General features: G+C 41.7%; 3 protein-coding genes across 5 annotated transcripts; 1 reads left to right on the top strand and 2 right to left on the bottom strand.

Annotated features, from left to right (window-relative positions):
* Positions 1-298: 298 nt before the first annotated feature.
* ahi1 (Abelson helper integration site 1) lies at positions 299-10,626 on the bottom strand. 2 transcript variants are annotated; one of them, XM_068721877.1, is made up of 27 exons: positions 10,545-10,626; positions 10,028-10,110; positions 9,531-9,649; positions 8,768-9,348; positions 8,568-8,656; positions 8,296-8,482; positions 7,839-8,031; positions 7,661-7,756; positions 7,394-7,579; positions 7,036-7,188; positions 6,598-6,730; positions 6,275-6,398; positions 5,817-6,046; positions 5,070-5,176; positions 4,811-4,929; positions 4,453-4,583; positions 4,229-4,369; positions 3,914-4,107; positions 3,766-3,811; positions 3,577-3,629; positions 3,036-3,153; positions 2,654-2,712; positions 1,889-1,954; positions 1,645-1,807; positions 1,476-1,561; positions 1,037-1,125; positions 299-879 (listed from the first exon to the last, which is right to left on the bottom strand). In XM_068721877.1, exons 2-27 carry the CDS (start codon positions 10,035-10,037, stop codon positions 699-701), a joined length of 3,654 nt encoding a protein of 1,217 aa, XP_068577978.1. In that variant the 5' UTR covers positions 10,038-10,110; positions 10,545-10,626; the 3' UTR covers positions 299-698. The 2 variants fall into 2 exon arrangements, with proteins under 2 accessions (XP_068577978.1, XP_068577979.1); XM_068721878.1 differs by lacking the exon at positions 1,037-1,125 and having other exon boundaries at positions 798-879.
* Positions 10,627-11,086: 460 nt separating this feature from the next.
* Positions 11,087-15,356, top strand: LOC137880514 (uncharacterized). Its single transcript, XM_068721921.1, has 13 exons — positions 11,087-11,306; positions 11,487-11,606; positions 12,239-12,358; positions 12,542-12,661; positions 13,143-13,262; positions 13,372-13,580; positions 13,662-13,707; positions 13,789-13,922; positions 14,109-14,234; positions 14,335-14,449; positions 14,545-14,679; positions 14,774-14,899; positions 15,029-15,356. The coding sequence occupies exons 1-13, from the start codon at positions 11,105-11,107 to the stop codon at positions 15,160-15,162; spliced, it is 1,707 nt and encodes a 568-aa protein (XP_068578022.1). The 5' UTR covers positions 11,087-11,104; the 3' UTR covers positions 15,163-15,356.
* On the bottom strand, positions 15,262-21,543 carry map7a (microtubule-associated protein 7a). 2 transcript variants are annotated; one of them, XM_068721919.1, is made up of 15 exons: positions 21,036-21,543; positions 20,250-20,354; positions 19,979-20,083; positions 19,723-19,886; positions 19,512-19,611; positions 19,227-19,343; positions 18,853-19,010; positions 18,591-18,715; positions 18,264-18,484; positions 18,003-18,180; positions 17,728-17,896; positions 17,485-17,589; positions 17,257-17,307; positions 16,901-17,129; positions 15,262-16,159 (listed from the first exon to the last, which is right to left on the bottom strand). In XM_068721919.1, the coding sequence occupies exons 1-15, from the start codon at positions 21,160-21,162 to the stop codon at positions 16,149-16,151; spliced, it is 1,965 nt and encodes a 654-aa protein (XP_068578020.1). In that variant the 5' UTR covers positions 21,163-21,543; the 3' UTR covers positions 15,262-16,148. The 2 variants fall into 2 exon arrangements, with proteins under 2 accessions (XP_068578020.1, XP_068578021.1); XM_068721920.1 differs by having other exon boundaries at positions 19,979-20,053.
* Positions 21,544-21,730: the final 187 nt, after the last annotated feature.

Genomic DNA, 21,730 nt, shown 5'->3' with positions numbered 1-21,730 from the left:
TATTCTATTTCACAGAAAAATATAAAGTTGCCCAGTTGTCCACCGAAACATCGCACCAAAAATCGATATCCTCTTGCGATTAGCATCTTAAAATGAAAAGATGTTAACGTGTCAAAAAGTAGAATATAAAATAATTACATGCTATAGCTTACAAACCTTCATTTATAGGTAAGTCCACTTGACTGACTAAAATAATGGCAACACGCAGAATAATTAGTATCCTATTTGCATTGTTTCACAGGTACATTTAAAAAAATGTGATGCAAACATAATCAAAATAGCCCTGAAGCATATTTATTTAAACATTTTAGATATCAAAAGAGTGACTTTACATGTGATTAAACATTTGGAAAGGAATAATCTGTATTTTTATATAGTTGTGTAGAAGTGGCGTATAAAAACGTTAATCTCTTACAGGATAAGAAAATAAAACTACAATATTACAGACATTCTGTTTTCTATATCTTCAGTAAAAATGTACACATGCTCATGACAATAAATATGTAAAACAAGAAGTCCTAGAATTCTTTATGTGAACAAGTCTTTACATTCCATTGATCAATCTGTATTAAGTACAATACAGAACATACTGATTCATATAGTTCACATAATCAAATGTAAAAAATGGTAAAAATACATAAAATAGAGTGAAGGTGAAAGCGTTGTTGCGAGTTGAAGACAGCGATGTGTCTGTGAGTTCATGTATCGGGCTCGAAGGCACCATTAGTCCGGCCGGTCGGCCTCTTTGGGAGAGGCCTGTCTGTTGATCTGCCTCTCCTCCTGGTGCTCGTCGACACCGGAGCGTCTGCATCTGAAAACGTGGCTTGGGACGAAGGTGCAGGGACTCCTGACTTCTTCACCTTCTTTTTCCTTTTAGCTCTGCGGGAAAAACATCATTCACAGTCAAAATGTATTATTTCTAAAGCCATAACATACATACCTTGCAGGATTAATAAAGTCCAAAACCAAAAATCTAAAATCTAACCATGACCCTGTGAATGTAGTCAGGAGGATTTAAGCACAGCGAGCCACTCACCTGGCATCAGTCAACTCTGGGTCGGTGTCAGAGAGGGTCGGCTCAGAGAGAAACCGAAGTTCCCCGGAAGAACTAATTGCAGCAGATACCTTGGAAAAGATAAAACGATAGGAAAAGCCATCGCACCAAGCAGATACTGAAATATAGATCATTGTGCATTCTTTTATGCATTAAAAAGTAAACTTCAAAGTGCATTCTCCCAAAATCCCCAAAGTCTTTTAAAAGAATACTTCAGTCCAAAAAAGTTTAAACAAGAGTGTGTGATGGTCAAAAGAAAGTATCACAGAAACAATAGGCAACATACTCGACAGGAGAGAGAAGAGTGCAAGAAATGTATTCACAGCCACACCCTGTTTCACCTTTTGCATTTGAATTACTGACGATTAAAAGATCTGATTGTAATCCAGGACATGCACACTGTATTAGTCTGTCTGCTTACCCTGGTTGGTGTCGACCTCTCAACAGTCCCTTCAGACGGGGCTGCGTGTGCCTCAACAGACTGAGCCGCCTCTTCGTTGAAATCGCCTATAATATAAAAGAACTCAGCATCTTGCACCACATCTGATTTCATATACATTGTCCACTTGGACAAGTGATGATTCACTTACTCTGATCTGCGACATAAGAAGCTAGAAAATATCCCTGCTGCCCATTGGCCAGACGCCCGAACCACCAGTTGTCGTTGTCTTTGTACAGCACTTGGATGACATCACCGCGGCGTACGGTGAGTTCGTCGGACCGGTTAGCTCTGTAGTCGTGGAGCGAGACGACCTGGAAGAGCAACACAAAGGTGGAGGGCTCGAGTGTGAGAGGGCAAAGGTTACTGAGCTCGCAGCTACAGCGGATACTCACTACTTGTTGAACAGGGACAGAATCTGTTTCCACATGGATGCCTGAAGAGATGTGGTCAGCATGGTTCTGATGGATAAAGATAATAAGATTAAAATAATTTAAATCCTGAAGAAGCAACTTTAGCAGACAAAGGATATTGGCAGATAGCAGCAGTTGACTAATCAGTGCAGCAACGCTCATGTGGTTAAGATTCAGCTGACAAAGTAAAAGATACGTCAAAAAGTGTACATTTTGTTGACTCTCTACAATCAAAACAATAGCAAAAGATGGTGTTTGGTGATCATGGGAGTCTTCACCACCATTGTCCTCACTGCAGTCAGCTTCTGCCAGTTAGTATTCCTTTAGTTCAGGAAGTTTTTACAGGAAGCTGAATGATCCGCAGAGGACTCCTCCTCTTGAGAACAAACAAACTTGGGGGTTTAAAACTGGTATTAATCTGATCATTTAAGATCCAGACTAAAATCCTTCATCATGTTTAAATATATAGTTAAAAACAAACAAGATCTAAAACGTGTATCCTAAAAATGTGGCTTAATACTGGATACAAATGTAATCTATGACAGCTTGTGGCAGACGACCACAGCGCTGACGGATGGGCAGAGGGGATATTTCGCCACTGACAGGCGAACAAATGAAACGCACTGGTACCTTGATTAAAATTACAGATTTGAGATAATGTAAGTGCGCAACTCATCAAAATCTATAACATAGGTCTGTCGTTTTCTTTCTATTGAGGAAAAGTTACATATTATGTAACAGCCTTACCGTCTGCAGCCTGAGAGATGAAGCTCCTCTTAGACGATGACCGACTGGACTGAAACCGCCTGAAATTCCAAGAAAAAAACAAAAGCAGGCAAAAAATATTTCATCTTCGACTATAACAGAATTCTGTGATTGTTTACAGAGATCACTTACGGACACAAGTGAAAACCACAAGCGGCCCATCTTTGTCTCTGTGTATGGTGTACATGCTTCAGGAGACTTAATAGTGGACCGTAATAGTGGAAGTATTTGGTCACAGCAGGCTTTACTTAATGCAACTATAATCTTGGAAAATATTTGACCTCAAATATCACAGAGCGGCAGTAAAAGTCATTCATTGGTTAGAGAGCAAATAACTGTGTGATTAACTGTACAAGCCACTCACGATTTTGGGTGCTCAGAGCCGCCTGGGGGATAAGCTGCTCCGCTAGAGAACCGGAGAGCTGCAGCTGGGAGTGCGGCGACAGGAGGGACGGAGGAAGCAACGAAGCACTTAATCCCGTCTGCAAAGAAAAGGCTGGACTTCAGTTGTCTAGCAATTTGTTTCAGGCCTCCTAATGCATTTTAAAGTCAAGATTAAGTTAAAACGTTAGGAGTTTAATACGACATCAAATTCAATACAGAATGGCAGGCAGCAGGTTGACAAACTGCCCAGTAGAAATGCAATGCACTTCTGTAATACTGTGCTAATCACAACTTGTGTTTATCAATAAAAATACACATTCCATAACTTTCTAGACACATTTCTGTGGTATGTTTCCTTTCTCAGCCCTTGAGAGGAAACCTGAGAACAAGCTGGTTTAGAGATTACAGAGAACAGAATGTTGGCATAAAGGGCTCGACAGGTTACATCACCATATATGACCCAAATAAAGACAGAGTATACAAAGGTGTGTTTACAAAGTACATGCTGATCAAAAACTCACAGTGCCAGAATCTATTGTGAAGCTCCTCCCCGTGTGAGTAATGCTCATTCTGTCTGAAAATCAAACACACAAACACAGAATAATCCATGTAAATACAGAGACAGCACTGTTGCAAAAACAGGTCAATTGAGACGTAATGCAGCACACCATGTTCATCATAAAACGGTGTACAAACAACACACACGGTACCTTGTTCATAAATGTATCCAGAAGTTGAAGACCTCTGATGTGGATCCTAAAAAAAGATTTGAAAAGATTTGGAGTTTTTGGAGATTTAGAATTTCTGTATGTATTTCTATATGTACTTATATCTAAGTAATAGTAGATGCGTATTTACAAGTACTGAATCCAGTTGCTCCTTAACACATTGCATTTTCAATGCAAGTCTTGTTGCTTGGGCAAACTGATCCATGGTTGAAGCAACAGATGTGTCCTGTAACGCTTGGTGGTCGGGTGTGTTTCTGATGATTCTGGTGTCTGTAGAAGCTGATCTGCTCGCAGCTTTTAAATTGTGCACCTCCAGCTGGGAAACTGTGTGATGAAGGATGACATAGTTTGTATTTTTAATACCTGTATGTAAGCACAGTGGATGAGAGATTCGGGGGCTACATCCACAGAAAAAAAAAGACACTTGTCAGGTGTTTTCACAAACCTTTGTGGTCGTACAGGTACAGGCGGACAGGCTGGCTCTGACCGAAGGCACTGAAAGCAACCATGTTTTCGTGAGGGTGGAAGGACACGCCGTGGAGAGCAGTGGGGTACAAAAGCTCAGAGTAGACCGCAACTTGGTCCCCTGAAAAGACAGAACAGATGACAGCTGGAGCCGCTGTGCATAACGCCATCAAAACTGACAGAAAATAAACAAGATAACCTCACCTGTGTCTGTATTCCAGACATATGCCATCCCATCCTCGCTGCCAGAGAAGATGAAGTTCCCACATGGTGTGAAAGTGCTATAAATCCTCTCTCTGTAGTTTGTGGCTCCAGTGTACTTCTTTACAGCCAGGCTGAAAGGGCAGATACATTGTTGAAAAGATGGAACATTTATATTTTAAGCTTGAACAAAGAATGGATGTTTTTTTGGACTGTAACAACAACTATTCTGGGCAACACAATACTGTATGTTTCATACATTTTTTATGACAAATTCCTCTCCTATCTGTAAATATTTAGAAATACAAGACTTAAGTGATACATCATCTTATTTAGTCTGTATTTTAGTTATCGTATTTACATTCTCAAGTCCATCACCCTCAGGACACTGTCTTTGGCGTGGATGAGCAGGCACCGCCCGTTTGGATGGAGCTGCAGCATGTTGATGGGGACACCCCTGAGGTCACTCTCATCAATTTTCTGCCAAGACAAAACATGCAGAGTTTCACATTTCTTTCCAGTTTCATTTCTACTGCAAGCAGACCACCATCTGACAAATCTAATGTATACCGTGTAACATGTACATTTGGATCAAACATGACAAATACAAACTCCTGTACCTTCTCTATAGACCAGCGATGACATGGCTGATGCCGCTTGCTGTCGTTTATTGTAGTTCTCCACACAAGGATTAGGCCCGTACTGTCTGCAGAGAACATTCTCCTTCCTAATTACAACAAATACAACAAAAAGGAACATCAGCTATAAGAAGGCACAAGTATATAACATTCTTCATTCACATTACAAAAGATGCTAGCTCACGTTTAATAGCCAGAGCACCACAGTTTGCTTTACAGAGGACGGTTAGAGTGTAAATACTCAATATAATCTCTCTCATGCACATCTGCATGCTCACAAACACACTGGAACGTTCCGGTGGTTTCAAGGGGTGTCTGTGTGTGTGTGAGTGACGGCAGCAGCAGCAGCAGCTTATGATTAAGACATAAGCTATGGCATAAACAAAAAAAATTAAGCATTGCGTTAGTGCAGGACACAGAGGCCATATGTCGCCGGCTGTAATCAGCTGAAAGTCAGCTGATTGAATCGTTTGTTCGTAATCAGTCACACACCAATAACAGCCCATTCTCACTACAAGGTGGTCCATTTGAATGCGACTCACTCAACAAAGAAAATAGTTCAACAACAGAGGCAAGCCAGATCATTCAGTATTTCCTACATGTACATGCAGTGGACCCCCTCCTAATGTCATTGAAGACCTATTTTATGTACAGTATATGCAGGCAGAGGTGAGAGGAACACATGTTGCCGGTTTATTGAGTTTATACACAACATTGACAACACAATACCTTCAGAGTCAAAACAAATGGAGTTGATGAAACTGTTGTGACCCTCAAACTCCTGCAGCAGCTGGCCGTTCACATCATCGACGTCGAGCCTCCACACTCGTACCAGAGAGTCGAAGCCCCCCGTCACCACCAGGTTCTGGGCTGCGGGTTGGTACTGAGCACAGTACACGAAGGATGGATGAGGGAGCACCTTCTGGGCCGATCCCTGAAGCCTCTCCACGTTCCACTCTCTGAAACAGGAGAGCAAGAAAAGTGGAATAACGCTGACCCTCTTTTATGCAAAGAAATGTTCTTTAAATATCGTAGTCAGACAATCTCAACACATAGTGAGCCACTTGCTATGAAGGGTACTTACTCCCCCTGGAGGTACTATTGCAAACAGCTATTGCAGCAATTCAGTCACCAGCAGTGACAATGAATTGAGACTTTATTTTTCAATCTCACAAACAGAAACTTACCTGACAGTTCCATCAGAGGAGGCAGACAAAAGGCTCCGATCGTCTGTGGACCAGCAGAGGTCATAGACTATTTTGAGATGGCCACTGAAGGCAGCCAGAACCTGGCCAGAGGGAATCTCATACACTGAAACAGTAAATGAATGGGTTACTTATTGCACAATATATATTATTCTTATTTTTATATTCTTGGGAGTTGTGGAGTCCTGAGATCATTCCCAGAGCTGCTCATGTATAAACAGCAAGTTAATTAGCTTGTGATTACTGCTGAGGAGTGAAGAGGAGCGTCAGCAGGAGGAGTTTCACATGGACGAGGTGTTGCTTACCTACTACAGGGAAAGCGTCCGTGTCAGCACAAGCAGCAGCCAGCATCGTCCCGGCATGAGAGAAGAGCAATGTGAAGCAGCCCATCCGACCACCGCGGAATGACAGCATGGACTTGTTAGGAATCCGACAGACCTTAAACAGAGAATCATTGGTGAGGCTTGCGCAGTCAACCACATTTCAAGGACAGGTTCACATTTGTTCTGTGTTAATACAACACTGATATGGCCTTGTGTACAGTGCTGTTAACTTAACATCATTGTCATATTACGTAGAACATGGACAGTGAATTTGTTCTCCCGTCTCTTACATGAGGAAGAGATCACTTGACAGCCACTATGGACAGGAGGAATGATCACAGCGACCACAAACAGCTTGAATGTAAACTTGTGAGTGCTGTTTGTCTGGTTAATCAAATAATAATTCCTAATTCCACCGACCTGTCCAGGCAGCCTGCTCCATCTCAAGGCTGGCGGCTTGCTGTCGAGAGGCTGAGTCAGGCTTCTCTTGGTGACCTCATTCTGCAGTTCACTGTAGGAGGTGCTACCCCTCTCCTCCTGCAGGGCCATCATGGACCGAATGCAGGGGTCCACCTGCAGAACAAAAGCCAATCGTAGCTCCAACATATTACTGAATCCACTTGTGACTTGACTTAACACCAGAATATCTGAAACAGCTTTATATCTACAGTCTCAATCATACGTTACACGTCAACTATTTGCATATCTACATACCTATAGTAACAATGTAAGACAGATTACATACATAATAGCAGCTATAAGGCAACGATGAACGTACATGCTCAGGGAGTTTGATGCCTTTCACCGTGACATAAAGGGTGGATGCGTATTTGTTTCGGGGGTACTTCCTCCACCACTCGACCACCTCGATAGTTTTGGGTTGTCTCTTTGCCCGAGGTGGAGGGCCGAAGAGCTGGAGGCGAAGTTTACTGTTGATATTCAGGACACCATTTGTGCCGACAAGCTAAAGGATACAGAGAAAATTGTGAGATAAGGATTATAGAGAACAGTTCAAATCCAAGTCAAACCAGGCCAAATATAGTACCTTGAGAAAAGCCCATGCAATCTTTCTGAATCCTCGCTCATGCTGGTCAACATCAACGTTGGCTCTTGCTTCTTCCATGGTTATGAAGTCCAGGATCTTTAAGAAACATTTAAATACAAAGAATTATTGATAGCGACATTGAAATTGGCCAAATATGACGAGATGAAGTGTCTCTTACCTCAAAGAGAAGTATAACTCTGGGGCTTTCATCCTTTTGTTCAACAAAGTAACCGAAGCGTTCATTGAAGATGATCTGTTCCTGCCACTCGGGAATGATTGATTTGTTCTTCTTGAAGTCAAATGGTTGAGTCATGATGGGGAGAATGTGGTCAACGTTCTCTTGCTCATAAAATGAGGAGACTGGCCGATGGCTATGAAAAACAAGACAAAAACATTTAGATATTGTGCACCCTTTGAAATGAGAGGTTAAAAATGTAGAGCATGCCTAGATGGAACTAAAACACAACAACAATATAGTCCTAACATTACAAGTTATAGTTACAAATAAAGTATGTACCCGGCAATAGAAACACAAGTGCTACAAAGCATGAAAGGTGTGAAAACACAATTTAACACTGAATTAAACGCTGATCTGAACTGCAGTAGTGTAGGTGTCTCAGAGTGTCCGTTCTCACCAGTCTTCCTTCTTCACATACTGTCCAGTGGTTTCATCGACGACATGTATCTTCACCATCGGGTGTGAGATCAGCAGGTCCGTCTTGAGGCGATCTGTTCTGTGGACGTACACTCCCAGCACAAGGCTGTCATCAAATGTTGGTTTCTGTGGTACTTCTGCCTCAGTTTCACTCTCTTCTTTGACAACTGAAAAACAAGGAAAATTAAAAAACATTGTAAACTTTTTAAGGGACTTTTTCAAATTACTTTTTTACAGTTAACATCCAGTTACCGTGTTTTTTCTTCTTCTTTTTCTTCTTTCCCTTGGATTCAGTTTCGTTGTCCACTTCAGCATCCTGGTCAGCATCTTCATCTTCATCCCTAGTGGACCAAAAACATTTTACTTCAATATGCTGCTAAGAACTGTAGTCTCTATCCTAATAACTAAATAAAAATACAAAAAATCTATAGCATACTAGTAAATATACACACCCTACTTCCGGCTGTGTGATTACAGATTTCAGCTTTTTCTTTTTCTTCTTTCCGACATCGTTATTTAGTGAAACATTTTGGGAGAGAACACTCTCTTCCTCGGTCTTGGTGCTTGTCGCCTTTAAAGTCCTCTCCTCCTTCTGTGCAATCTGCTGCTGGTATTCATGCAGCAGCTCGTCCTCTGCATCCTCCACCTGACTCACTTCCTTGGCCTCTGTATCTCCCTTGTCTTTCCCCTTTTTACTTTTCCGCTTTGGTTCCTTTCCACCACCTCCACCATCTGGCTCCAAAGCAATCTCAGACTTGGAAGCCTCCGCATCCTTCTGGGTGTCACTTTTGGTATCCTCGGGTACAGGAAGGGGGGGAAGCTCCCTCCTGCTTTTCCTCTTGCCTTTTGACATCTGAGCCTCCTCTTGGTTTCTACTGTTGTTGACATTAACCTTTTCCGCTGTTTCCCTCTCTCTTCGCTTATTCTTGGTGTAGCGAGGGCTGCCCTGTTCGGGGTGATATGTGTTCTGGAGGATGGTCTCATCATCTTCTGTGTCCTTCTCAAGGTTGAGATTCTTTTTTAGATTCTGAAGCTAAAAGAAACAGGGGGAAAGGGAGAACTAAGAAACGTCAATATATATATATGTATGTAAAGCTTGTTTCCCTTAATAAGATGTTGACCATTTAAATTACTTTGCATTACTTTCCACTTATCTTGGAGAAAGGAGATTAATTCAACAAACCAGGTGTAATTTGAAACTTTTAGAACACGTACCACAATAGTCTCCTGAGTTTCAGTCTTTTTCTTCTTCAACTTTTTCTTATCTGACTCAGAGTATTTCTTGAAGACTTCATTGAATCTTTCCCGGGTCTTCGCCCGGTCTTCACTCGCACCTGTAAAAAGGTTCCACTCATAAATGGGCAAAGTGACCCTGGGCTGGCTGCATTGAGATCAGTTGATACTATGTGATCAAAGAAGTGTATGTTGCTGTGGTGAAGGGTACATTTCCAACTAGTACTTACTATACTTGCTTTTCACTTCATTATATGTATTTACTTACAGACAAGACATGATCAGCAAATAAAAGATGGTGCATTTTTATAGATTAAACTATTTTACCCAATAGTGTGTAAAATAGTTTAAATTAGCCTCGATCAACTTCAACATTAAAATCCTTACATGCTTAAACTTTAATGCATAAATAATAATAATAAACGAATGATACAGTAATATAAAACTCTGAAAGGATGTATTTTGCATTGTAAACTCACCTACTGGCATCCTCAGGCACCGTTATGTATCTCATTCTGAGTGCAAAACGTGCGTAATTAATCCAGACAGGAAGGCTTTCATCCTACAAATACAAGACACGGATCAGAATCATATTGCCAAGTACGTTAGACATACAAGGAAATTGTCTAACGTTAGGTGATTTCATGTTAACCTTGCACAAAAATAAAATGTCTGCTGGATCGTTCTTTGTTGGTTTGTAACGTGCACAGTTAATTTTGCATTTTTGGATGAACACAGTGGAACAAACCTATATCGTTTGCTAAGCTGAAGCTAAAAACAATTCTAGGAGAAGGCAACCTTTCTGAGACGCTAACAGCTAACGCTAGCTTGCTAAGTGCTATCATTAGCTAGCATAAGTGGCATTATTAGCTCACTAGGTTTGGTACAGTACGACTTAGCTTCTTCAAGCAACCCTTTGAAGCACAAATTAAACCATACCCCATACAAATGGGTTTTAGGAGGTTTCAGGAGTTAGCTAAAGGCGTGTATTTATACCCTGCAGTGATTGTGCTGTCCTCCGACTTCACCAACGACGCTTTGAGACGGTTTCCAAGTCAACCACAGGTCTGAACGTGAGGGGCGGAGCGTGGCGGCCATGTTTTTGACGTAACGACAACAACAACAGATTCACCAACGGCTGAGCAATGGAAATAACATACAATATAAAAATAACTTTAAATGTTTACTTTCCACTATCAAAATGTACTAATGTGACACAGCTGCAAACACGTGTTTTTATACTATTGAATTGACTTTTTTCCCCATGACAACAACGAGCAGAACAATAAGATAAATAAATTAATACAACAATAATAATTATAATATTTATTTGTTTAAGATTTTACAAAAAAACACGAGACCAGGTTACAAAATGCAGTACTAATAATAAACTTCCCTTATTTTATATAATTTTATAATATTTGATTCTGAATAAGATTTGCGTTAATGGAATGATCTGTAATCCCCACTACCACGTGACGTTCCAGTGGGCGCGTCTGTGTGCAGGTTGGGCGACTCACAGGCAGGTGCGGTGCCTTTCTGCTGAAGATGTGGTCATGGCTTCTGGTTTTTGTGAGGATTGCTCCCGACTGCTGAAAGAAGTTTGCGTTCATTTGAGGAAGGTTTGCAGAGAGTTTGAGCAAAAAATAAGAGACGTTTTCAGGGAACTTTCTCAGTGCACCTGCTTTAGGATTACGCCGGAGAGTAGTTTCCTGAGGAGGAGGACGCAGGAGTTGCCCTCTTTACACCTGCTGTGTGGTAGGAACATTGTTCATTTTCTTTGTTGTAGACAGCATTGTTGTGGAGGGCAAACACGCCTGTAGAGACTGTAATTCAGGTGGTGAGACAACGTTACATTAAACGTGTATTTGTAACTTAAGAAAATAATGGGAATTTTTGGGAATATTCATTCTTGTGTATCTGGTTTTCTTTTCTTAGATGATGAAACTCAACTACTCAATCAGGAAAGTCTGCACGCGCTGAGCAGACTTGCATCCTCGGAAGACACTGATCTACAAACTACTGCAGCCATGTTTTATTTACATGTCAGTCATCATTGTGAGTAAAGAAATCAAACCGATGTCTATGTTGCTTGACTATCGTCATTACAGCGTGCAGATCAGTGGTGCAAAGAAAGACGCTATTGTTTGCGCTTCAGGTTGCTCATATCACTGACTGTCCAGATAAGCCCTCCAACGAGTAGGACTGGTATCATGCAAATGTTCAACTGTATTTTTTGTTTCCAGTGTTGGCAGACTATTCCCAGCGTGTGTTTGCTCTAGTGTCAGTTTGAAGACATAACAAATAGATTTCATTTTGAAATCCCACAGTATAATAAGTACAGACACAATGGTTCATGTAAAGTATTACTTTTAGTCCAGGTTAGATCCAGTTATATGCAAAGTGTAACCACATACTATATTTTGCATAAACGTGGCAGTTGACAGATTCCTATTTGCTTGGTTGCGGTTGAGAGAACACAGGTGGGTTATCTCCATTAGGACCTGAATTTAAAACTAATTTTTGGCTTCAGCCAGTGAGACTGACAGCTAATTAAGATTGTGTTTAACTAATCATTCCTGGATATTCTAAAACATACTTTTGGGCGTCAAGAACTTAAACAAACTCACAAAAGTCTGCCTCTTAAACCAATTTTTTTTTTTTGCTTTTTTTTGCTTTGTGTGTTACAGTGAAATCGCCTTTACCAGATGCCTTCATGGAGCCGGTCATGGCCTTACTTTTATCAACTGACCTAGATGTGCAAAAGACGATATCTCTCTCCTTGGTCAATCTGTTAGCCAAGAATAATGGTAAGAGCTGAGAATCACACGGTATTTAAAGTATCGTCTTTTAACTTTTGGATCATACTCCTTAAAACTCTCTGCTTTATTCAAGTTGTTTTAACTGTTAAAATAATAAATAATGCATCACAGTTTACACCTGAAATCCCATTTGTGTGGATCCGATGGTCATAATTGCTAATGTGATTCCAGTGTGCAAAGAGTTAGTGATTGAAATGGGGATGCTGGTGCCCATACTGGAGCTGTTCCAGTCTGGTGACGCCACCGCTCAGTGTCACTCGTGTGCCTGCGTCACCTTGCTGGCTTCCTCAGGTTTGTTCAGACTGGGAGGACCCTGTTGAATAAATATCACAAAATATCTTGACAGTAAATAATTTGCATTTGGTGAAAGGACAGGAAAAGTTAAAACAACATATAGAAAACATAGCAATCAATGTATTTGTGTATTGCTAATTTAACCAGCCATTTTTTTAATGTTGCAGTAGGATTTGGTAGTGCAAGTGTATTTGCATAATTTGTTATGTGAGGATAGCAGTATATTGTATATGTAATTCTGCACACTGCAACATATGCTGTTTGAGCTTTTACTGCAAGACATATGGGAATAACCAGAGGAGGAGATGGTGAGAAATAGAAAGAAAGAGCTTCATAAAATGCCTTTCTGCATCGTCTTATTCATCCTGGCTCGCCCAAAATGATATCTTGTGTAAGTCTGCAGAGACACAATATACCATTGCAGTTCTGTTGAGATCAGCTAAGTATTCATTGGAGGTTTTTCTTTCTTTTTGTACAGAATCAAAAAGTGAAGCTATCATGGTGGATGGCATCATGCCACTGTTGGCTTTAGCCAAGTCTTACGAGCCACAGGTGCAACAGAACGCCACTTGGGCTCTGTTACATCTCACACAGTCAGGTGGGATAATTTCCTTTAATTCTCAATGTCCGCATATTTTTAATGGAACCAGAAGCTCCTGTGTTTTGTTTAGCTTTAATTCAACACAAATAATCTCTTCTTTGCCCAGATTGGTCCACAAGGATCTTATGTGAAGTGGGAGCCATTCCTGTCCTGGTTCTTCTGCTGCAGTCCTCAGATTCAGAAGTTCAGTTTTACAGCTGCACCGCTCTGTGCAACATCACTGCCGTTCGGGAGCACCACCCAAAGTTGCTCAGCATCGGGGGTCATTTTTTGTTGAAGTCTCTTCTGACTCTTGTGTCTTCCTCTGTGCAAAAGGTAATTGTGACCTTAAGTGTCTGAGTTTGAAGGTAAATCATCAACAATGTTCATTCAAAATCGTATGTATTTCTTTTTCAGAATTCGACTCAAGCATGCAAATGCCTACGAACTCTCTCAAAGAACGGTAACTATAAACAATGAAGCCAGAGATTGATGCCATACCTAAAGCAGATGCTGTTTGTCATTTTCATTGGTGTGTGTGTAGTGCTGATCCAGGAGCAGCTGATGGATCTTGACTGTGTGGTGCCCCTGAAGGCGCTGCTGAAGAACTCTTCTCCTGTGCGGAGAGAATCCGCCTTAACACTACTTTCTGCACTGTCGGCACATCCGCCAAACAATGTACGATTTCCTACACAGCACAATCATAATAATGATGGAGTTGGTAACTATTGGTGCTGTGTAACAGCTGGGAAGTCTTTGAAAAGTAATTTATTAAACTATTGGGGCATTCGAGTGACTGTAAATATGAAGCAACTGTTCTGTTTACATCTTAATATTGATAACATTTCCATGGTTTGATTCCAGGACGTCCTCGTGAGTGAGGGTCTGTTGGAGGAAATTGGTCAGCAGCTTCATCATCAAACATCCGTCATAATCACACACAGCTGCAAGATAATCACCGACCTGTGTAGCTCCAGCATGGGTCAGCAGGTACACTGAGGCTACAGTTCATGACTTCATGACACATGTTTGTAGTAAATATGTTTGCGCAAGTTGCCTGAGATTGATTGATCCCATCATGGTTATCTAGGCTGTGATGGAAAGTCTGTGTTTATCAGGACTCCTCGGGGCCCTTTTGTCTCCGTCCCTGTCAGATGAGACCTTGCTGCATGTGACGTCATGCTTACATCACCTCATGACCTGGGGTGAGTGATGAATTACTTCTATGTGTGTACATAATAAGATCCCTCTTTTTATATGAATCATTTTCATAATCCTTCACAATATGTCACTATTTCAGATCCACTGAAGTCTAACTTGTCGGTGATAATAACATCAGAGCAAGTTTCAAGACTTGTGAGGTTGTCCGGACAAATGCAAAATCCTCAGTTGTCCTACAACAGTGCGGCCATCATCAGCACACTAGAAATAACTGGTAATGTTATGTGGAAGTATTCCTTCTGATAGAAAAGCTTGGCTTTGTATTATTACATTTTGTTATATTCTGTGTTTCCATACTATTCCCCCAGAGGAGATGGTCCAGTTGCTGAGACCTCACTACATTACCATGTTGGAGTACCTGTTGGTGTTTCTCAAAAAGAAGGATGTTAAGTTGCAGCAACTCGGCATAGTTACCGTATTCAACCTCAAGAAAGGTGTGTATTTGTTGCACCCCTACTTATTAAGCAACTCAGGGTACTGCAGCCATTTCAATGCTCTTATCATGCTAGCTACCATTGCAAGTCAGGAGTTCTTAGCCTGCTTTGTGCCGTCTTCCTCTACAGATGGGGGCTTTTCCTCTCTGTTTGCTGAGAGTGAGTTGGAGGCTCAGCTCTGGAAGGTACATGCGCAGACGGAAGAAACCAGACGGCTGCTGCAAATGATTAAGCCTCTTTCTCCATCTTCTGTTAACCCGTGACTTCCTCAGCACAAACGCTAAGAGATGTGCACAGCGTTTACATTCATGCACACTATGGACAAGCAGCATTTTTATTCTGTCGTGTTTATTTCGTTTTAAATCTTTATGTTTACAGTCAACACATTAAGTGAAAAACAAGGCAGAGATGCAGCATAGTCTCAACTTTAATGAAGTATGGCGTATAGTTCAACTTTTTAACAGGTTCACAAGTGATAGTTATGAGCAATACTTAAACTATAGGATCAAATATTGATGATCCGATACATTTGTTTTTATATGCTTTTATTATAATAAACTCTTTTAACCTCTACGCCTCAAAAGTGATATAATGAATCAAACAAAGCAACTGTCAGTGCAATAAATGTTTTGTGCATCGTATTCTCTAAAACAACACTCACAAAACTGAAGCAAAGTCTTTGGAAACTAAGTTCCTTAGCAGCTTTAAAATATGTGATTGCTATACTTCACAAAGTCAAAGGGAAAGATAGGAATATACATGAACTTTAACCAACAACCTATAGTCTTCTGTTCTTAGCGTAAACAGCCACTTGAGCTATTCTAATTCCACAGTGACAAAACCGAGGAAGGGAAAGTGCTTGGATTGCAAGAAATATCAGGAATAAGCAAAAAGCATGGCCTAGCACACATTGTGATTGTTAGAAGGGCTATTCCTAGTATTTGACAGAGGCAACACTCGCCAGCAAACTATCATTACCACTGTCTACATCTACTGGTTTTTGGATCTTCATTATTAGTTCAGAAACCTGCTGTACTAAAGAAAGCAATAAAGAACTTGCCCAATGTTTGTGCCACGGCTTACACACAGAAAAGTGACCAAATGCTGACGTCCTCAGTGGGAGGCAAGGCTGTACTCTTACATGCTCTTACAAGGTGCAGCAAAATGGCTGTACTGCAGTGTGACTCCTGTGTATCACAGATAAATCACAGCTCTCCAACAGAGTCTTTGAGCCCATGTCTGCAGGTTCTCAGATGACCTCTGGAGAATGCACGGTAGGGAGACAAAAAAAGAGATATTAAATAAAAAGGTTTCAGTGCAGCTTAAGAGATAAGAACATTTTGATCTATTTTTAGACTTTTCATTAAGGGAAACTGTACATACAGGGAAGGGAGCGGCTACACATACGAAGACCTTTTTCTGCTTTGAATACTGTCTGGCATTGCGCGTTGAGACCTTGCAGAATGAAATGTTGCAATACTTATAGGCCCTTTTCACAGCAGTCATGTTGACATGTAAGGGTAAACATATATGTAATTAATAACAATAATTATGGCCCTGTTCCATTTAGATGGGCCCTGGTATTGCGCATGCTGGTTCACTGCAATGGCTGTGACACACTTAATATAACAGGACCATGAATCATTTTATCAATTACACCTGTTTACCCTGTAATGACTGCTGTTAAAAGGGTCTATAACTTGGGAGTTTGCGAGCTTCAGTGTGCAGACAGGCACTTTTTTTTTTCCTTTGCTGTTTTTTTTTCTGATTTGAATATTGTATGTAGAGGCCACCAGGGTGTGAAACTTTCATGTCCACCACCCAAAACAACTACTGGACTTTCTCCAGCGCCTTAGCCTTGTTCACCAGCCTTGAATGATTTTATATACATTGCCTGCATGAATGAATGGTCCTGATTGTGTGGTCTCTCTGCCATGCCTCATTAAATATGATTGGAAACAGACATGACGATTGATGGAACAAGTCTGTAATCTGCCTCACCTGCTCGTTGGTGGCTCTGGATTTCCTCCAGGCCTGTGAGAGTCCTGAGGGACCTGCGTTCTTTGAAGGCCACAACAGGTACCATGTCCTCCTCATTGTTCAGCACCAGCTGTGAGGTCTTCGCCTCTACTGTCAGCTTGACGGCAACTTCTATAGAGCCGTTGCGCACAGGCTCTGTGTTTTCCTTTGGTTGGGCTTCATTTGGCAAAATACTCGCTGGAACAGATGTCTGTGTTAAAAAGGATTAGCCGTTTTGGTCTTAGAAGTGGAGCTGGTTACTCATTAGTGGATACTGAATGTGTGTCATATGAGCCCAGGGGCAATGTACTTTACAAAAAGATAGCAGTAAATCTAACCGTATCTGGAGAATCTGTCCTTCTGGTTCTCCGCATGATCTCCTCAAGTCGCTGGAAAAGAAAACAGCTTTTATTAAACTGGTAGAGTCAGCTTTGTGAAACCATGCAGTCTCTTTAACGGGACAGAGCTTTTGATAGACTTTATTTTTATCAACACAGATGTTGTGTACAGATATGATAATTAACATTTCAGATTATAGATCAGATTATTTAGAAATGCTGTCAAACCTTTTTCCTTGCTTGACGAGCTGCCTCCTCTTTCTGTGCAAATATTTCTCGCTCTTGTTTCATCTGCTCTGATTTTGCCCTCTCTTTGGCCTGTTCCTCCTCTCTCTGTACAAACAGTGAATGTCCATTAGAAATGGGTTTCAAATAAAAAGACCAAAAGCATCCAGAAGGACGCCCTGTGGGTGCAGATGTTGTCCCCTCTGCAAAAGCCCTCGTGCATTGAGGAATGTTTGCATTTCTTACCTGTTTCTGCAGAAGAGCGGCTTCCTTCATAGCCTGAGCTCTTTCTTCCTCGGCCTGTCTCTGCTCCTCTTCCTCCCTCCTCATCTTCTCCTCTATGAGACGCTGAGCCTCGGCCTGCTGTCGTGCTCGCTCGTCTGCCCTCTTGCGCTCCAGCTCCTCACGACTCCGCCTGGACATAAATTAATACATTTATGTCCAATAATCATGAACTGTAATACAACAGTCTGGATGGCCTGCTACTGCAGTGTTTCTGTCTCGTATTTGGACATGGTTACCTTTCGGCCTCTTCTCTTTGCAGGCGCTCTTGCTCCTCTTCCTCACGTTGTAGTCGGGCCTCTCTCCTTTTTTCAGCCAGGAGGCGTGAGGCCTCCCCTGGGTCTGTAGTCCCGGCTGAAGGTCTACACAGGACTTTAGGGGGCTGTGGCGCTGGATGAGGAGGTGTTTGGGGAGGACCTGAAGAGAAATATTATCAACTTGAGTACACATTTGTAATTGTTTTAAATTCGGCATTTTATTTAAGCATTTCTCTAGCTTACTTCCATGTTCTGCTGTCTCTGTGTTGGGTAGGTTCAAACACGGAGCCTCTGGTGGATTTTCATCCCTGATTTTCTCTCGCTGACCTTGAGCTGGAGTCCTGACAGGCCTTGAGTTACCAGGGAAGAGGGCTGAACTACAAACGGTAACATCTTCCTCAGGGACAGATGGGAGCTCGAGCTGCAGAGGGGTTGAGTGTCTGCTGATTGACCTTCGGGGGGTCCTTTAAAATCCAGAAAGAAGAGAGCAGATGCCCCACTTTGTTCAGATCACTGGTACTATGTCATGAATGTAAAGCAGATGTTTTTAGTCAGAAACATTTCACTTACCGTTCAGGTGAGGGGGAAGTTGTTCTGCTTTGTTTGACTTTGGCTGTTTTCACACTGGTGTTGACGGCAGGTGATCTAGTAGTTGAGTTCTTCTTATGAGCGTCTTGCTGTCTTGCTGCTTTGATCTAAATCAAAAAGAAGAAAAAGAAATATCAGAATCATTTTTTTACATGTTTCTCAAATCAGAAAAAGTAAACACTTAATAAATAGACAGCTGGGTGATCGTGAAAATACATAAGACCAGAGGGACAGCTTGAATTACCTGTGCCGTATTGACGCTTCTGTGTTGCCTGTTGTTGGGACTCGGGGAGGCGGATGGCATGTGGTGGACTGAACCAGAGTGGTGCTGGGGTTTGTTAGGGGCAGTGATGGTGGAATTCATGGAGTGGAATGAAACTGCACGGCGACAAACATGGACAACTGAGCCAGTGATTTGTGCCGTAATTGTGGGAAATTGGAGGAAATATGCACAAATGGTGGAAACAGTGATGGAATTATGAAGCAGTGCGTAAACAGAGAGGAAAATAAGCAGCTGGTTAGTTGTAGTAGTAGGCTATCTTACAAATGCACTACAAACAATTGGCATTGCATTGCCATAATGTTAAAGCAGGGTTCTCCTATCATGGGAGTTAGTACCTTCTTCTCCTGACTGACACCCAGCACTCTTGCTCCTGGCCAGATAAGAGCATGTGGGGGTAAGCAGGCGACTGACCAAGTTCTTCTCCCATGCTGTCAGAGGCAAGCGGCGTGGTACTAGCATATTGATCAGTATAAAGTTTTAAGTGCGGCATAAACACAAAGATAAGGCACTCCAAGATGTTACACAACAAACAGATACTGTTAAGTATGGTGTTATGGGTTTTAAAAGGTCATGTTAAAAGAGAGTGGGGAAAAAAAGAAAGCACATTTGTCTCTGCTTACCGTTCTTGGCGAGTTTCCTTCCTCTTGAGTTCTGACCGAGGCTGTGTTGGACCCTTTGGCTCTTCTCCACTGTCTTACGCACTGCAGATTCATATCGCTCCTTAATTCAGGAAAACAAGCTTCAGTGGCGATGTTACTCAGCCCATAGCTGGGAAAGCCCCGACACTCTCTAAAAATAAAAGTGTTTTGATTTCCACTCATCAAAACTCACTTTCTCCTCCTTCAGTCTCTGCTTACGCTTCTCCTCCACAGCAGCCCGCTTCCTCTCCTCTTTGAGCCTCTGGTCCAGGAGTTTCTTCTTGCGCTCCTGCAGTTGTTGTTCGTAGTACTGCCTGGCCCGCTGCTCCCGCTCCAATCTGCCCTGCTCCCGGGAGGCTGAGGGGGAAAAAAAGTGAACCAGTATGGATAGGGCACTCAGTTATGTATGTTGATCTTATTAGAAATGGAGGACAATGAATGTCACATACCGAGTAACTTCTGGTGCTCATGTCTTCTCTCCCGTGCTGCTTTCAGCCTCTCATCAATATTTGGTCCATTGGCCACTAGAACGCCAAGATGATACTTTGTAGTCACTGGTTTGGTGCCATAAATTACAAAAATATACTATTAGTTATATTAAATATTAAAACCCCAAATTTAGACAGTCTGTAAAATGAAGTCATGCAGAAAGTCATAATCCAGTATCCTAATAATATGACAGCTGCCTGATAAAAGGATGAATGTGAGAGTTGTATCAACCTGCAGTGGCCCGTGGAGTGGCTGTGTTGCAGATTTGGGCAGCCTTGTTGACAGTTTGCCTTGTTTTCTTTGCCTGTGAATTTGGTTTGATGGAACCACCATTGTCTAAAAGTGAGGGGAAAACAGCATGTTATTCTGTTAAAAAAAATACATAGCAATACCTCTGATCTCTTCTTATTTTTCACAATCTGACACTCAATATTCCTTTGATATTTTGGATTTTCTACTATCTGTAAATGCATCTTTTAGTACAACAGATGGTGTTGAGGGAGTGTTGCGTATAAAGCAAAAACAAATCAGCTTGAACAAATGGTCCCAAATAGTGACTATTGAGGACTGGGATGGCCTTAGGGATCAGCTGCAATTGAAAGAGCCATTATAAATAGCCTGCGTATAAAAAGCAAAGAGAACATGCTAGCACCTGATAAGTCGTCATGACCGAAGAGAATTTATACAAAAGCACAAGGGGGGCGGGGATAAAAATCACATGTATGAGTTCCTTAAGGGTTGAATAATATCAGGATGCTGATCATGCTATGCGTATTATGTCTACAGATTCCCCCTGATATCCTCGTGTTTATTGTTGCCATGCTCTGTTACAGAATGGTTTCCCAAAGAGAATGTATATATTCTATTCATGCATCATCAATATGATCAGATGACCCTGTGTTTGAGATCTACAGTCATTCTGGCTTTGCTTCAAGGAAAGGCTTGTTTTGATCAGATACCATACAAATGACATTATACATGCATTCTTAAGCAAAAGCACAGACAAAAGCTACTAACCTCCTGTTCTTTCAAATCCATTCCTCTTCTTCTGGCTGTTGACAGTACGTGTAGAAAGTGGTCCCTGCGATGGAGGGATGTCACTGTGTTTCTCCTGCACAGCCATGCTAGCTTTTGAGCCTGGCATACCAATGCTCGCACTCTAAAAACCTCCTCCTCTCTCTCCTCCTCTCTCTCCTCTTTTCTCTCCTCCTCCTCTTTTGAATTTCTATTTCAAGATGCCTTCGGGTCCTCACTCTCCAAGTTGGCTGAGCAAAGAGCTGCCCTCTGCATCAGCTGCTTGTTCATCTGTGCCTCGTAAACCAATAAGAGAGAAAAGCATGAAAACAAAGCATCCAGTTTTACTCGTCCTGCGGCTTAGAGATAAATCAAAGGTTATCCACAAATGTACTCCTGTCTCCTTAAAATCTATTGAAGTCTGGAGAGATTCTGATCCTCAACGAGTCTATAAAAAGGAGACTCCCCCTTTAAAGATATCACCCTTGTGAGCTGCCCTGCTTTACTTTCACATAATATAGCTGTGTCACTTTAATTCCCCCACCACACTCCCTGCTTGCCAGATGGATGTAGCCAAAGGGATGCAGCGTTTCCTGGAGACAGAAAGAAAAATGGCAGCAAAGATGAGAGCCTGTCTTCATGAATAATTACCATGAAAACGGTGGTATAATATTCAGTGACATACATTGCTTTGACAT

Source organism: Cebidichthys violaceus, unplaced genomic scaffold (assembly GCF_023349555.1).
Source record: "Cebidichthys violaceus isolate CVI_PGR_0920_01 unplaced genomic scaffold, fCebVio1.0.p SCAF_28, whole genome shotgun sequence".
Taxonomy (NCBI): domain Eukaryota; kingdom Metazoa; phylum Chordata; class Actinopteri; order Perciformes; family Stichaeidae; genus Cebidichthys; species Cebidichthys violaceus.
This window is presented reverse-complemented; position numbering and strand designations above follow the sequence as displayed.

Coding starts and splice junctions, on each gene's coding strand:
- map7a (XM_068721919.1), bottom strand. CDS start 21,162: ATGCCAGGCTCAAAAGCTAGCATGGCTGTGCAGGAGAAACACAGTGAC. Junction 19,887..19,978: donor TGAGCACCAGAAGTTACTCG/GTATGTGACATT, acceptor TTTCCCCCTCAG/CCTCCCGGGAGCAGGGCAGA. Junction 19,344..19,511: donor AAGGAAACTCGCCAAGAACG/GTAAGCAGAGAC, acceptor TCAATATGCTAG/TACCACGCCGCTTGCCTCTG.
- LOC137880514 (XM_068721921.1), top strand. CDS start 11,105: ATGGCTTCTGGTTTTTGTGAGGATTGCTCCCGACTGCTGAAAGAAGTT. Junction 12,359..12,541: donor TCTGTTAGCCAAGAATAATG/GTAAGAGCTGAG, acceptor ATGTGATTCCAG/TGTGCAAAGAGTTAGTGATT. Junction 13,923..14,108: donor CGGCACATCCGCCAAACAAT/GTACGATTTCCT, acceptor GTTTGATTCCAG/GACGTCCTCGTGAGTGAGGG.
- ahi1 (XM_068721877.1), bottom strand. Junction 6,731..7,035: donor GGAGCAGGCTGCCTGGACAG/GTCGGTGGAATT, acceptor TCTCTGTTTAAG/GTCTGTCGGATTCCTAACAA. Junction 4,108..4,228: donor GTACCTGTACGACCACAAAG/GTTTGTGAAAAC, acceptor TTCATCACACAG/TTTCCCAGCTGGAGGTGCAC.